Here is a 15,107-nt window from a genome sequence, read left to right as displayed (position 1 = left end):
GTTTTAAAGCTTGAAATCTCTACTTTTAAAAGCTTATCACATTTTTTAAGTTTATATGAGTTTGATCATTTTTACATACCAAAAACTCTACGAGCTGAAAAAGACGAAACATTTTCTTCTCCCTTTGTGGATTTGTAACGTGTCCAAAACGAATTTGAGAAAATTTTCGATTACCTATCGTGAAAGCTTGATACTTTCCCTACAAAATCGTTTTTTTTTCTATATTCCTACGACTTTTGATTACTGAGTTATCGCGGATTAAATAAAAGAATTATTTTGACTTTAATTGCTCATAACTCCATTAAAAATTGTCGTATCGTATAATTTAAAAAAGAGATTTTTAAAGCTGAAACTTTACTCTATTAAGATATATTTATATTGTTGGTAAGAAAGTAATTGCGGTTTTTACTGATAGATATCTTTTAAAAAAACGCGATGACTTTTTACTTAACCTAATATAATTAGAGATTCGATGAATGTTGTCTCACAAATTTAAATTTAGAATATGTATAATCACAGTGCACGACAAAAAATGTCAATTAGTTTAGTAAAGTATTATTTGTATTGATAACAATATGGAACACTTATTTAATTTTTAAATTTGAAGTACAGTATAAAATATTCATTCAAATAATAGTGAAAGGTAAGGTATATTTATAGGACATAAATTAAACTATATTAATCATTATACTATTTTAATTTTTTAACTATTTTTACACAGAATTACGGATAAGTGCAAAAACTAAATTCTGGAACAAAATACGAAATAGCGTCGAAATCGTGAAATGCTAAAAAAAATATCCAAGTAAAAAACTGTCAAAATTGAAAGAAAAAAACCATTATTTCCCGAGTTTTTTATCCTAAAATTCTAAAATTTTTCTGTCGTTTACATCTCTAGATATAATACAATAGATAGCTACAAGCAGATAAGTAAAATCTGTGTCAAAGAAGTTAGAAATCGCTCCAAGATTTTGAACAAAGAGAAAATTAACAAATTACAATTGCACAATTCGATCAATTGATCAACTCTATTAGTTTCTTTAGGTATTGTCACGTATTGCTCGTCACGTATTCAAACACTTTTTGTGCTTGCGTTCATAGAGAAAGCAATATCTGTTATCTCTTTTTGTTCGCCATTTTTGGTCCACTTTCGCCAAACTCTGATTACAGTGTAAGGCAATGAAACAATCCTGTGGATTCCTTTAGAAATAACGTTTTCAAAAGGAAGAAGGGAGTCAGGATTACCGAAGGAGGGATACTCTGGAAAAACGTCTTTCCTTAAATCCAAACCGTTAAAAGTACCACGATTGGAATGAATATTTTATTTTATATTTTATAATTTTACTGATATAAAAATGAGAAAAAATTAAAAAAAAATGAATTTATCTAATATTTTATGTTGCATCCATTTACATAATTTTGTGTATGTATTTTCGGCATTTAAGTATGTTTTATTATTCCTCTATTTTATATAATTTAAGATTTTTTTAAGAATATTCATTCGGTTATGATCACAAATTTTATATAGTGATAGCTGTTGATAAACATTTATATTTTATTATATTTGTAATTTGAAAATGCTAGGCACAAGCATAATTTTAAGCAAGAATTTTCTAAGAATGTTATGTGATAAACGAACATAGTACATCTATACATATTGCAATTTATCATAAAAGGAATATGGAATATTTGTTTTTTGATAATCGTTCATAAAAATTCTATAATATACAGTTTTAATTAATGTTTTAATTAATGTTTTTTCTTTAATACCTGAAACTAGTTTAGAAACCTTCTTGTTTATCTCGCTATTTCTCACTATTTATCAGAATTGGAAAACGTTATTTTTTCCGTTACTCTATCGTTACTTTCTATATAGTAATAAACATAACATTATAATCTTTTATAACTAAACGCTAAATTTGTGTTAAAATTGGAAAAGTCGACTTTTCCAACTTTAGCACAACCTTAGCGATTAGTAATAAAAAATTAATAAAGTCATTATCAAATTTTGTTTATTATAAAGTAATGGTAAAAATACAAAAAAAGTAACGTTTTTCAAATCTGCTACTTACTTTTTATCACTATTTACTCACTATTTAGTCACTATTTAATCACTTTTTTTCACGAAAAAACTCACTTTTCTCAATTGTTTTGACGTGCTAGGTCGGTGAAAAGAGGGACGTTGACTCTCAGACTTCTCTTTGATATAATTATAAATTTTTATTAACTATTGATAAAGTCATCGTGTTTTCAATTATCAATAGGCCCGGGGCCCCATTGATAGTCACGAAAATTTGCCCAGGACCTTTAATAGTATCTCGTCTGTGTCTTAAGATATACACATTAACTTTAAATCGAATTTCCATTTATTTTATTCTGCGTTAATGGTGGCGACACAGAATTCTGACGAAACCGATACACACGTATACACTCGCCGATTCCACAACTCACGGTTAACTCTTAACCAAAATTCAATTAGTTTCTCATCTCTTTTTAATTCTAGAATTGAAAAGAAACAATGAATAAGTTGAACCTCGGTTAAGAGTTAATCGTGAATTATCAAACTGGGCCTAAGAGATTGAAACAGATGAAGAAAGAATGCAAAGAGAGAAATTGTAAATGTAAATATATTAATTCTTCAGTTTGTATTTTTTTCTCCGACATCTGTTTCAGTCGGAATTCTGCAAAGTTATTAGACTAGTTTTACCAAGCTAACCGGAGCTTGGTAAAAGCACAGTACATACAGTAGCGCAACTCCCTGTAACTCCTCGGCACCTTTGATGTTAGTATTTGCCAAAATGGAGTGCGCATGCGTGAAATAAGCAAATTATCGAGCGTTGCCATGGTTACCACCTAAACTTCTGTCTCTTCATTCTTTTTTCGGTCTGTCAAAACTCACTAGATTTATTCGCGTCGCATTCCAACAAATGCGTTGGAGTGAATAAACTGTTATAGGAGCATATATATTAGAGCATGCAACGTATACAAACGACTAAACCTACTATTACAATGAAATAATTTGAACTTAATGAAAATTAATAAAAATAAATTGTAAACATATTGAAAAATAAAGAGAAAATGTAGAAAAATATTAGGAAAAATATTAAATGAACTTAAAAATGTATATTTGTATAAAAAAATATTATGTATGAAGAAATATTATATATCTATGAAAATGTTATGAGAAAATTGATATAAAAGAAATTTATATACATGTATGTCCAAAAAATAAATTTAAAATACAATAAATAAAAAGAAAGCCTTTTTGCTCGATTTTCTATGTTATTTTTTGTTCACTTTTTCATAAAAATTACAATAGATCAATCTCTCGAGATTTTTCACACAATATTTCAACAAATGGACAATACACATAATACTTTCCTCTAAATTTCTACTCTGAATCATGTATGTTTGAAAGACAAATGTTTAAGTGGAACATTGAAACGTTTATTTAAATAGAGAGAAAAAGAGAGAGAACAATAAAAAAAAGGGAGGAAATGAGACGGGGCAACTTATTTCACGCATGCGCGCTCTATTTTGGCCCACATAAAATCGGGAGAGTTGCGTTACTGTATATACTGTTGTAAAAGTCACCCTAAAAAGTTGCAATACTTTTTTTTAATGGATTTTGGAATGCAGTCTGCTCACTTATGGATCCGTAAGTAAGATCGCTCGGTGAGTAGGCTGCATTCCGAAAACCATAGAAAAAAACTTGCAATTTTTTAAGCTACGGTCCACTTGATGCTATAAATGCTTCGAAGCATTTGTAGCACCAAGTGGACTGCATTTTTATAACGAATTTGATTGGATGCACTCAGTGCGCACTGGTGCACATTAGGGTATATCCACACAAACTTGCATAGCCGCATAAACATATGCATAAAGAAAATTATCCAATCACATTTTATGTGCGTCTATATAGGAGAAATGCGATTGGATAATTTTCTTTATGCATATGTTTATGCGGCTATGTAAATTTGTGTGGATATATACTTAAACCCATTGTACACAAAATAACGGTATGTTTATACACACACATAACATAGAAATTGATTAAATCCTAAAATATTCAATACATTTTATTGTACTATTAGCTAACATATGTATTTTATAATTCGAAATATTTGCATTTTACTTTTATACTCAAATTAAATCAGTGTACATACAACGGCTTTAATATGCACCAGCGCACTAATTCTTCGAATTCGCTATTAGAGTATATCCATACAAATTTGCATAGTCGCATAGACGTATGCATAAAGAAAATTATCCGATCGCATTTTTCTTATAAAGAAGCACGTGCGTGTATGCGTGCGTGCTATGAAAACGTTGGATCAGAAAATGTTACAGTCTGTTCGCGATAAGAACGTGGTCGACTTATATATGAGAAAAATGTATATATTACTATTTAAGTAATAATAATTATGTTCTATAGAATTATCGTTAAAATGCAATTACATTAATAATGAATTCAGTCATCACTGATCTATAATGGACTGGCATCTCCGAAGCATATTTTCCACTAAATTGATAGTGTATTCGTGCAGTAAAGACCTTCAAATGCATCAAATTTCGGCAGACAACTGTTTTAAAGTGAATGTCCGTCTCCCACGAAGTTTTCTTTTGATAAACGGTCATACATTTTCAATCGTATTCGCATTGGATAATTGCGACGTCCAGTCTAGCGCCATGATATTATTTTGCTTTTTCCAGTTCTTGCAGAACCTGCTTTATTATTTTCTTGAAAAATCCAATCTTCATTTTTATAGATAAACCAATGTTGGGTAGATGATATCAGAATCTTATGATATATAATATTTCTAACATTTTTTTTGTATTCAAATTGTGTATATATAAATAAAGATAGCTAAATCCTTGCTCTGAGAAAGCCCCAAGCGTGCATCTTTACATGCGCCGTGCCACGTTCTGGCAAATCATCTACTATTTTTGTTTCAATATAACATTGTACCTACTTTTAGAAAAATGATTTTGATTTCCGCATGTATTTGGCGGCAGCGGATTAAGACATTTTCGGTCATTTTAGATGTGTATATAAAAATACAGCTTTATAGCGTGATGCGTAAGTGGCACTCATTTTGAAATATGCTTTTTATCAAGAATTAAACAATAACTGACACTATGGCTAATAATGCACAAAAATGTAACACTTATCAGCATCAAAAAAGTTAGGATGCATCTTTTACCAGTTACGAGTAATCGCGACCACGCTCTTATCGGACAGTAATACATTTGAAAGTTATTTAAACACGTAGAAAAATATATAAAATATATTTGCAGCTCTACATCTTATGAAACACGCATATTTCTAATTTTTTTTATTTCAATGAAATTTGTTACACATTTTATCAGAAGATTTCTGACAGAAATTGTAATGCTACTTCTGTAGTGCTGGCTTCTTTTATTAAATAAAAAATTAAATTATTATTTTCTTAACAATTTTCTATTACTTCATAGTTGATAATGATGTCTACTTCGAGTACATTAAAGGGACAAAATGGGCGGCAATAGCAAAAAAAAGACAAGAAAATATACATGACAATTGTTCCCCCCTTCCATTATCAGTCGCAAGATATCATGGCATTCGGGAGACTTATTCAAGAATATATTTTCAGGAAAAATCTCCATACACAAAGGATCGTCCTCATGAACGCGAAGGACGTGAAAGTCGTGATAAACAATATCCTTTTTTATGCATCAAATTTAATTAAGTACAAATATTATTTTTGTTATTTTCACAACTATTTTTTTACAACTAGCTGATTTTATATAATAGGTGCGGTCGAGTTACCGCTATGAATGCTTCGAAGCATTCGTAGCGGCAATTCGACCGCATCCAATGTTATATAACATCTCGTAACTAGAACATTTGTGATACTTGATGTGATATGGCAGTATATTAAACATTGTAGCTAATTAAGTGTTAACATAGCTTATGTACTATGTAGAATGAATCATACATAGAATGAATTGTTACAATTATTGAGTAAAATAAAAAGTAAAATATTTTTATATGATATTTTCTTATTTTAATTAACAAATTTTGCTAGTATGTGTATTAACATAATTCAGAATATAAAAATTATGTTTATTAATTGTATTTTTGTTGATTATAAATGAACATATATGAAATTATAATATTTAACACTTAATTACATTACTCAAATATAACTGTTATAATATTTTATTCCGTTTATGAAATTTTATAACATTTTATTTTGAATTTTCTAACACAAAATATATTGTTTTTTTATAACATAATTTTCATTATCTTTTTTTGAAAGAAAATCCTTAATTGCTCAATAACTGTATGATTTATCCTATGCACAAAAAATACAAGTGTTTGATATGATCCTTAATTCAAGTGCACCAGAAGGAGTTCAGATCCGAAACGAAGATGATGTACAACAACGGAAAGGAGCTCGACTTAACATTTTCTATGCTATGTTTGATGTTGCATGTAATGAACGTAGAATTCAAAATAAAGCAAAAGAATAATTAGTAATTTGTATATTATGTTTTAATATCCAGTTTCATAAAATAAATTATCTAATGTTCGATACTTTGTGATACATGTTTCACTTCAGTCTTTTCTTCTGAGAGTGAAGAAACCACAATTTTCGCATGTGTGCGTCAAGTGTAATTTTCAAAGTTTATTATTGTGCATGCAATATATAATAAATAGTAAATAATATTTTGAAATGTCTTATTTGCTACGAAGACGTGTTAACGAAAGTACAAAAATACTGATCGGCTTTGGAACTTTCTTCTTCCAAGCGCTTTAGCCGCGTCTTGGCGTCCTGAAGAATATCTTCGGTAGAACTACTCTCACTAACAATTGCATTTGTGCTGGCAATTCGAGTCACAGGAACTGGCATTTCAAATGGTAATAAATGAACCTCCTCCAATTGGTGTGATAACTGGATGCTGCGCTGCGTGATCTGTTCTATTTTTGATCGTTGCATTTCCACGAGATTCGTTAGCTCCAGCTTCTCCCTTTGTAGAGTTCTGCATTCATCCATTATGGTACGGCTCTCCCTATCAGTTTGTACATAAATGTCTCTAAAATTGTTTTGAGCATATTGATTCGATGTGCTTTGTGACATTTCCTTCTGCATTTTAACGAGCTCTCGTTGCAGTTTTTTCAAGCCATTTTCGAACTTCCTGTAACTATCTCGTTCTCTTTGCAATCTACAAAAATTATTTTAATTTATTTTAAATAAAAATATTTAAGATAAATAGATGAGTAGAATAAAAAACCAGAATAAAAAAATTATGAAAATTAGGAATTGTTACTATTGTTTAATTGCCTATCAAGTATTTCTAATATTTTTAGAAATTATCTTTTTTCTTGCTTCCATTAAATACCTGTTAGCTTCTTGTGTTAAGAAATTTTGTTTCATAGATAGTTCTATTTCCTTTTGCAGGACACATTGTGTATTGCTATTTTTTTCTTCCTTCAATTGCATTTCTTTCAGCGTCAAAGATTGCATTAAATTCTATATACAGAAAGGAACACAAATAAATAAATAAATATATACATACGTGTGTGTGTGAGTGTGTGTGTGTGTGTGTGTGTATAAAGAACGCTTTTCAGCAAATAGTAGAATATAACACAGTGTATCATTATTATATCACATACTTAATGTTTTTCAACATTAAACAAAGATAAAATATTTCACTGTATTATATTGTCATCTGTCTCTTGCTGGAAAGTACCCAAAGTAATATAAGATTGGCGTCAAGACACTATCGTGTCTCCAGATATTTAGATTATTTCTTTAGGACTTGACTTTTTTCTAAGTGAAAAGTTATACACTGGTCTTTAATAATAAAAAAAGAATCCTTTATCCATTACAAAATTGATTATTAAGAAATAATATATACAAATAATTATTTATAAGGTAAAACTGCAGAAAAGGGGAGTAATCGCTGATGACCTTGACCTTGACATATGTTGCCAAAATGTCAAGGTCATGACCTTGAGTGATCTCCCAATAAGTTTTAGCTATTACTCGTTAAATAGTTATTAACAGTCAAAATTAATAATTATTTTCCTGCTTGGTAGCGTTCAGGAATTATGCTTAGATAACTGTAGTGTGCATTTTTGCTATAATATACATAATGTAATCTGTAGCTTAGAATTGTCTGGGCGTAATTGAATCTGGGCATCTGAATGCAGCCTTTTATACGAAGAGTCAGATAATTTTAGACAGGGAGAGTAGTATGAGGTGGACGAATTCAAGGAATACAACTTTCCACGCAAAGCAATTTTCACTCTACCTCCTCCTTCTACCAAAGGGCGCGTGACTTTCCATCCGAAGCGACTCTCATTCCACCTTCACCCCTGCTCAGGGACGCACGACTTTCCACGCGAAGCGACTCTCACCCCGCCTCTCCTCCCAGCTTCGGGGCGCGCGATTTCCACGCGAAGTGACTTTCACTCCACCTCTCTCCTGTCAAGGGAAATGAAAATCGGATGCTTCTGAAGGGAAGATGGAGTGAAACTTGCTTCGTGTGGAAGTCGCGCGTCCATAAGCATGGAAAGCCATTATTGTAAGCAAGGAAGGATACAGAATAGTTTCCAATCAAGAGATATGATAGTGTCTCGCGCCAAGTATTCGCGCGTACTGAACGCAGGAGATACTACAGTGTATCTTTACTCGAATCGTCGAGTTGATCGGAAACACTATGTTCATATCTAAAAAAAAATGGCTAGATAAAATTTTTAATAGGCTCAATCGATAGCACAGAGTCCTATTATGCAATGAAAGTCGTTATTTTTTTCTCCGATGAATATTAAGGGAGTTATTTTAATTTTTTTGTAAAAATTGAGTAAAATAAAATTAAGAACTGTCATCGAGGTGTCTGCGGAGACCATGATTCGATTATAATCGACAATTAATGCTCGAATACACTCACACACACACACACACACTCCCAAGCACCCTCCACACCACATATTCACTAACACCTACACTATTCATCCGAACCCCTCCCACCTATTACAGAGACTTCAATACACGCCAACATTTACGATATATCCTCTGCTACATCCTTACCCATTCATGCACACTTCCACCCCACCCCCATCCTATCCCTATTCCCACTTCATTTTGGATACCTTAATATTCCTCGAAACGTCTTAAATATTTTTCATAGCTTACTACATTTTTATCTATCCCACCTCCACTGTTATCTCACTTTGAACACCTTGATACACCCCGAAACGTCTCAAACATTTTTCAATTCTCTAGCTAACGCATCCTTACGCACTCCTCAGATAGCACATATTCATTTAAAAAACGTTTCACAAATGTTTCTCTGAAACGTTTCATAACTGGTTCTTGAAAACGTTTCTGATTGATTAAAATATCTATTCGAAAAACGTTAAGGGAAACGTTTTTTTCTAACAAAAAAAAAATGTTTAAGAAATGATCAAAATACGATTCTTTTCATATAATTTTGTTTTCTCACAGAATTATTTAAATTTTAAATAATGCATTCATATATGTATACATAGAGGAAAGCCCCCTATTATGAGATAGCGGCGTTTCCGCTAAACTAATAAACGCTATCTATTTGTTTCATCATAAATTTATTGTTCTTGGATTGAAAATTATTTAGTGGAAAATTCTTTATTATATCATGCCTGTAGTCGTTGTAAAAAAAGATTTTAGCATTTGAATGTCCAAGTTTCATTGAGATGAGCTTTTAAACCTTGTTTATTATTTAATAAGTAAATATTTAGCAATAAATTGTTCATATGGTGATAGAGTAAGATCGTACTAATAGAAAAATACATGATATGTTAAATTGCTTAATTACAGAAGTTAAATTTGATATGATCGCAAAATCGTAAGGCGTGGAAATCGTAATGAGATACCTAGGGTATTTCTAATATGAAATAATTTTTGCTTCCATGTCATAGTGAAAATTGCTAAAGTATAAATGTTATTGTACAATAATAAAAAACACAATCGGAATAAACATCGAGTTTCTACGATGCTTGATTCCAATTACCTGAAGACGAATCAGCTAGGTACAATACATCGCATATTCATTTTGTACGCGCACTGGCTATGTTTATTTGTATTTTAGAAATATTAAATAAAGTTTTTTAATTGCAATACTGATGTACGACTTTACATTTTATTATCGATTTTTCGGAACATCTCATATTAGGAATACAATTTTTTTACTTTGCGATTTGCTCACTTTTTATATTTCTTTAATTTATAAAAAGAAATAAAATTTGAATTAAATTTTACATAATATTATCTTGAAGCTTAGTAAATTCCTTTCAAAATGACCTATTATTTTTTTAAATTCTGCCTATAGATTTTTAGCATTTACTCAAAATGAATTCGATATCTCATAATAGCGGCTTTCCCTCTATGTATTTTTAAAAATAAAGTTGAATAAATAATTAAAATAATTTTCTTAAATAATTTATTCAATTTAAAAATATATATATACAATATATTATATACGGAATAATATATTATATTTTATTCCGTGAAAAAGCAATTTTTTCACAAATAAAGAAAATACTGATGTCATTGCTTTAGTCCAATATATTTACAAATACGTGAAAAATATATTTTTTACCCTATGTGAATCAGGTGGAAAATAATCATAAATCATATGTAGACATCATATGTAGGTATGTCTCACCTACTTATACTTTATCATAAAAATTTATGCTATAATTTAATTAGTGACAACGCACTCTCCAGTTGCACGAAATCGGCAATTTGCGCGCCGTATTTTTTAAGAATTTTTATTTTGAAACTTTTACTTTCGTTATAATTTTTACTTTCAGCATAATTTATATTATGTATTATAATGATAATAGAAATTTCAGTGTTTAATTATTTAAGAAAAAAATTATTAGCAAGGAAAATGTTTTTTAATCATGATTAGATAGATTTTATATATCAGGTCAAAGACAGTTGCTCTCCTTTTCTGCATTATTTATAAAATATCTTATATGAAATATATAAGTGATTAAAGGCATTACCTGAGCTTCTTCCACTTTTGCATTTAATGAATTAAGTTGATGCTTTATAACTGTGACTTGCTGCTTTAATTTGCTTTCCTTTGCCTTTAACTCGTCATCATACAGTTGTTTCTGTTGCATAATTCTTTTCCTTATTGCCTCTATTTTTGTTGCTTCTACAAGATTTACTTCCAAAGTTAAATTAGTTTGCGTCTTCTTGTCGTACATAGTCCTTCTTGTTGATGACTGAGTGTTAGTAACAAGCGAGGCTATCGAGCTCAGAATAGATAGCAACAATGGTGTTTCACTATTCATATAATTTGATATAATATATTGGCCCTCGGGTTTGTTGGGATCAATGCCTAAAGTTTCCAGAGTGTGTGCTATGTAATCACTTTGTAACTTATGTCCGCTACCACTACCTCTATCACTCTCATCAGAGGAACACTGTGGCACACTGTTGCAAAAGTTTACTAAAAGTGGGACTTCACTAGCAAATATCGACAGGGTGAAGGAGTAATTGTGACTAAATAGATACTCGGCTATTAACATATCATAAACATACTGTTTTGCTGACCTTGCCTCTATATTCTTACATAGCCTCAGATCCTTGCGTTTCAAAGCGTTCACCAAGTTCTGTCGCAGATGTGTCCTGATATTAGATACAATCCCACATTTCTCGAACCTATAAAAATACAGTAGCCTTATTAGAAGTAACAATGAACAAAAATATAGAAATTATATTATGAGTTAGAGCTATAAATTGCCCAAATTGGATTATCCAGAAGATGCTCCTCAATTTCAATGAAATTATGCTCATGCGTTATTGTATGAAACAAAAGAATTTGGCAGTAAAATGTGCTCAGTCCCGCAAAGCGAGATATTAATCTTAAAATTAACTATTGTAGGTTAGAAAATGTGTCACATCGATGACATAGAGGATTACACAAATTCTCTATTTTATAAACACAAATCCTCTGTTTTAAAAACATAAAAATTTTCTGCTTTAAAAATAAATTCTCTATTGTAAAAACAAAAATTATATAGAAAATATTTTATTTTTAAAATAGAAAATTTATATTATTAAAACAAAATTTGTGTAACCCTCTATGCCATCGATGACATATTTCCTAACCTAACAATAGTTAAATTTTAACGATGAACCCTTAGTATACACCTTAGTTTTGTACCCTTACTACACTCGTTAGATCATACGTGTTCTAAATTAATTTTCATTACTTTTACATAAAAATTATTAAACAATTTATATTTTGACATCTTTAGAAAGTATTTGTAAAGTTGTATATTTATAATAAATTGTATATAAATTATTATAACTAAATATAGTTAACAAACTGAGAAAAATGTACTTTTTCTTATTTTGTTAACTATATTTAGTTAATTTTTCATACAAAAGTGTAAAGCTGTGAAACAAAAATTTTTAAAGAAAAAATATGTTTTAATATCTTAAAGTTGACATTCTAAACTACAAAAAAAAAATAGTTCAAGTGCTGTCCAAAAAATTTAGCTATTTAATAACCTGTTTTTTTAAATATGAATTGAAGATATATTGCATCTACATTTTAAATAATGCATTTTACTGTTGCTATTGTGTTAAAAAAACTTATATTTTATTAGGAAAATGTTCTTCATAACATCACAGACATTTAATATGAGGGTGCAAAAAAGCCATCTTGTTTATCAAAGACTAATATGTCCTAGGATTAAATTCTTTTTTTAATAATTTGCAAAATATTTCTGCAATTTAAATGAGATTAGTTGAAAATAAAGAAAAAAATAAAAATTTTTTAGTTACAAAAATGTACACAACCAATGTCATTTGTGACTTAGAGTTGAACTGCAGAATTATTCTAGTCAATTCTAGTTAAAGGATACATACAAATTGAAGCCGGCAATGCATAAAACTTGTTCTCTAGATGTCCAACTTTTTCTTAGGGATAGGAAACAGACTAATATTTGATCATATGCTCTTAGTATTTCAAAGAAATGTGCAGGTCACAAATGACCAAAGGTATCCAATAAGAGTTAATATTTCACTTTGCGTATTTTCTAAGCATATTTTCCTGCCAGATTCTTTCGTTTCATGCAAAAATGCGTCGAATGAACATAATTTCATTGAAATTGAAAGAGGAGCGTCTTCTAGATAATTATCCACTTTGAAAAGTGAAAGTAGATAACCTTTTGTGTGTGTGTGTGTGTATGTGTTCTTTGTAATTAATAGCCCTGGTCCTTGTTGACGAGGTAAACTTGGCCAGTAGTTTCCTAGACACCTCCAACCTTCCACAGGAATCAATTTTTGTCTTCTTCTAGTCTTCTTCTTTTTCATTTTTAGTTGGCACTTGGCCAGTCATATTAGGCACAGTTGAAGCCGGCAACGCTTTCCAAAAATGATTCAATACTCGAAGCGAGACGAGACATACATCCGTCCCGATCGAGTTGCCACCAAGAACTTGTGTGTGTGTGCGTGTGTGATGAAAATTGTTCATGTCACGAAAATCGAATATAATATTATGTAGACTGTTTTATACTTATATTATTGTTATATACTTACCATGTATATATAGTGGCATAATAATCATTATCCATATCGAATAAAAAAGTATGTTATGCCTGGTTACGCCGTTATAATAGTCAAATAACAATGAGTACTTGCTCCTTTTTTTTCTTTATTTGGTCTAGTTCTTTCGTGTACGTGTGAGATCATAGACATATGGCAAATTCTTCTTATTTCTTGGCTGCCTCCGTAAATAATGAGGAGATAATAAAGTTAGATCACGTCAAAATAATGATGCAATACCCATGGACAACGCTGCACGACCGCGCCATGATGCAAGTAGATATGGAGTGGCGTTCGTTTATGTAGTTACTGCCGTAGATGTCGTTCTACCTGCGAAGGCGACTGCAGTTTAGTTTGTCATTTATTTACGCAGGGATGTATGTATAGAGCAGAAATGCCTGGGGTTCGATTTTAGAGGCCCATGTTTCATAATTATATTTTTACGTTCATGACTGTTAAAATCTGATATGACCGGATGTTACGTCAGCGATCATAAATGTATCATAGTATTTGTGAATTATTTTTTGACAGCGACTGATGTAACCTCAGTTTTAATCAGTGAAATCTCTATCAGATAATCTAGTGATTAGATTGAAAACATTTCGATATTTCTCTATCCGGAGAAAGACGGCAAAAGCTTTTTCAGAGAAATCTTTGAAATACTCCAAAGCTTAATTGAAAAGAAGCGGAGCTTCGAAAGCTATCGAAGCCTTCAATATATCAGATGAGTTGTAATTTTGGAAAAGTATAATTGCTTTTACTTGCCAATAAGAAAATATACTTTGTGAGCTGTTTTTCTTACATAGGTAATAATATAAATAAACATATAAGATAATCAACGATGGAGTGTTTGTGACGAGAATTTTTATTATGATTCAAATTAAAAGTTGCCAATCCAGTATTCATTATCATATAATTTTGATTTTTTTTCTACTTCAATGGCTCGGCATAAGCCTGTATATTAGGCCTGTCCAATTTAAGCTCCAGAGCCAAAACGTAAAACCATCGATACAAAGAGATTCAATGCGTGTAAGATTTTGGGGTCTGTAAAGTGTTGATAAACGTTACTCAAATGCGTATCAATACTTTACAGCCCTCGAAATCTTAATCATATTGAACTTTTTGCGTCAGTGACTTTGTGTTGTGGTATGCAACTCTGCTTCCATATACGAGGTGTGATCAAAAAGTAAGGTGACTTTTCATTTTTATAAAAAAATATTCATTTATTCATCCAAAATTATGTTATTCCCTTCAAAATAATCCCCCTCTGATACAATGCACTTGTGCCAGCGCTTTTTCCAGTCGTTAAAACACTTCTGAAATGCACTTTTGGGTATTGCCTGGGGGAGCTCCTCCAGCGATGCAGCCTTAATCTCCTCAATCGTCGCAAATCTTCGTCCTTTCATGGGCCTTTTCAATTTTGGGAAGAGGAAAAAGTCGCAGGGGGTCAAGTCTGGTGAATACGGTGGCTGAGGCATGATGATAGTATTGTTTTTGGCCAAAAAACTA

At 30.8% G+C, this 15,107-nt stretch overlaps 2 protein-coding genes across 6 annotated transcripts in view; one reads left to right on the top strand and one right to left on the bottom strand.

Annotated features, from left to right (window-relative positions):
- Positions 1 to 6,446, top strand: part of LOC108757089 (THO complex subunit 2) — a 54,666-nt gene extending 48,220 nt beyond the window's left edge. The window contains exons 28-29 of the mRNA XM_018501422.1: positions 5,634 to 5,698; positions 6,386 to 6,446. Coding sequence (XP_018356924.1) covers positions 5,634 to 5,698; positions 6,386 to 6,419 — 99 coding nt within the window. The 3' untranslated portion in view covers positions 6,420 to 6,446. The remainder of the gene's footprint in view (positions 1 to 5,633; positions 5,699 to 6,385) is intronic.
- A 265-nt stretch (positions 6,447 to 6,711) lies between these two features.
- Positions 6,712 to 13,930, bottom strand: LOC108745403 (spindle assembly abnormal protein 6 homolog). Of its 5 annotated transcripts, none has more exons than XM_018481550.1 (5): positions 13,593 to 13,930; positions 11,586 to 11,705; positions 11,042 to 11,510; positions 7,387 to 7,517; positions 6,712 to 7,209 (listed from the first exon to the last, which is right to left on the bottom strand). In XM_018481550.1, the coding sequence occupies exons 1-5, from the start codon at positions 13,625 to 13,627 to the stop codon at positions 6,732 to 6,734; spliced, it is 1,233 nt and encodes a 410-aa protein (XP_018337052.1). In that variant the 5' UTR covers positions 13,628 to 13,930; the 3' UTR covers positions 6,712 to 6,731. The 5 variants fall into 5 exon arrangements, with proteins under 5 accessions (XP_018337052.1, XP_018337068.1, XP_018337060.1 ...); XM_018481566.1 differs by having other exon boundaries at positions 11,042 to 11,477; XM_018481558.1 differs by having other exon boundaries at positions 11,598 to 11,705.
- Positions 13,931 to 15,107: the final 1,177 nt, after the last annotated feature.

This window comes from Trachymyrmex septentrionalis, unplaced genomic scaffold (genome assembly GCF_001594115.1).
Source record: "Trachymyrmex septentrionalis isolate Tsep2-gDNA-1 unplaced genomic scaffold, Tsep1.0 scaffold103, whole genome shotgun sequence".
Taxonomy (NCBI): domain Eukaryota; kingdom Metazoa; phylum Arthropoda; class Insecta; order Hymenoptera; family Formicidae; genus Trachymyrmex; species Trachymyrmex septentrionalis.
The sequence above is the reverse complement of the archived record's forward strand: the minus strand, read 5'-3'. Positions and strand labels throughout refer to the sequence as shown.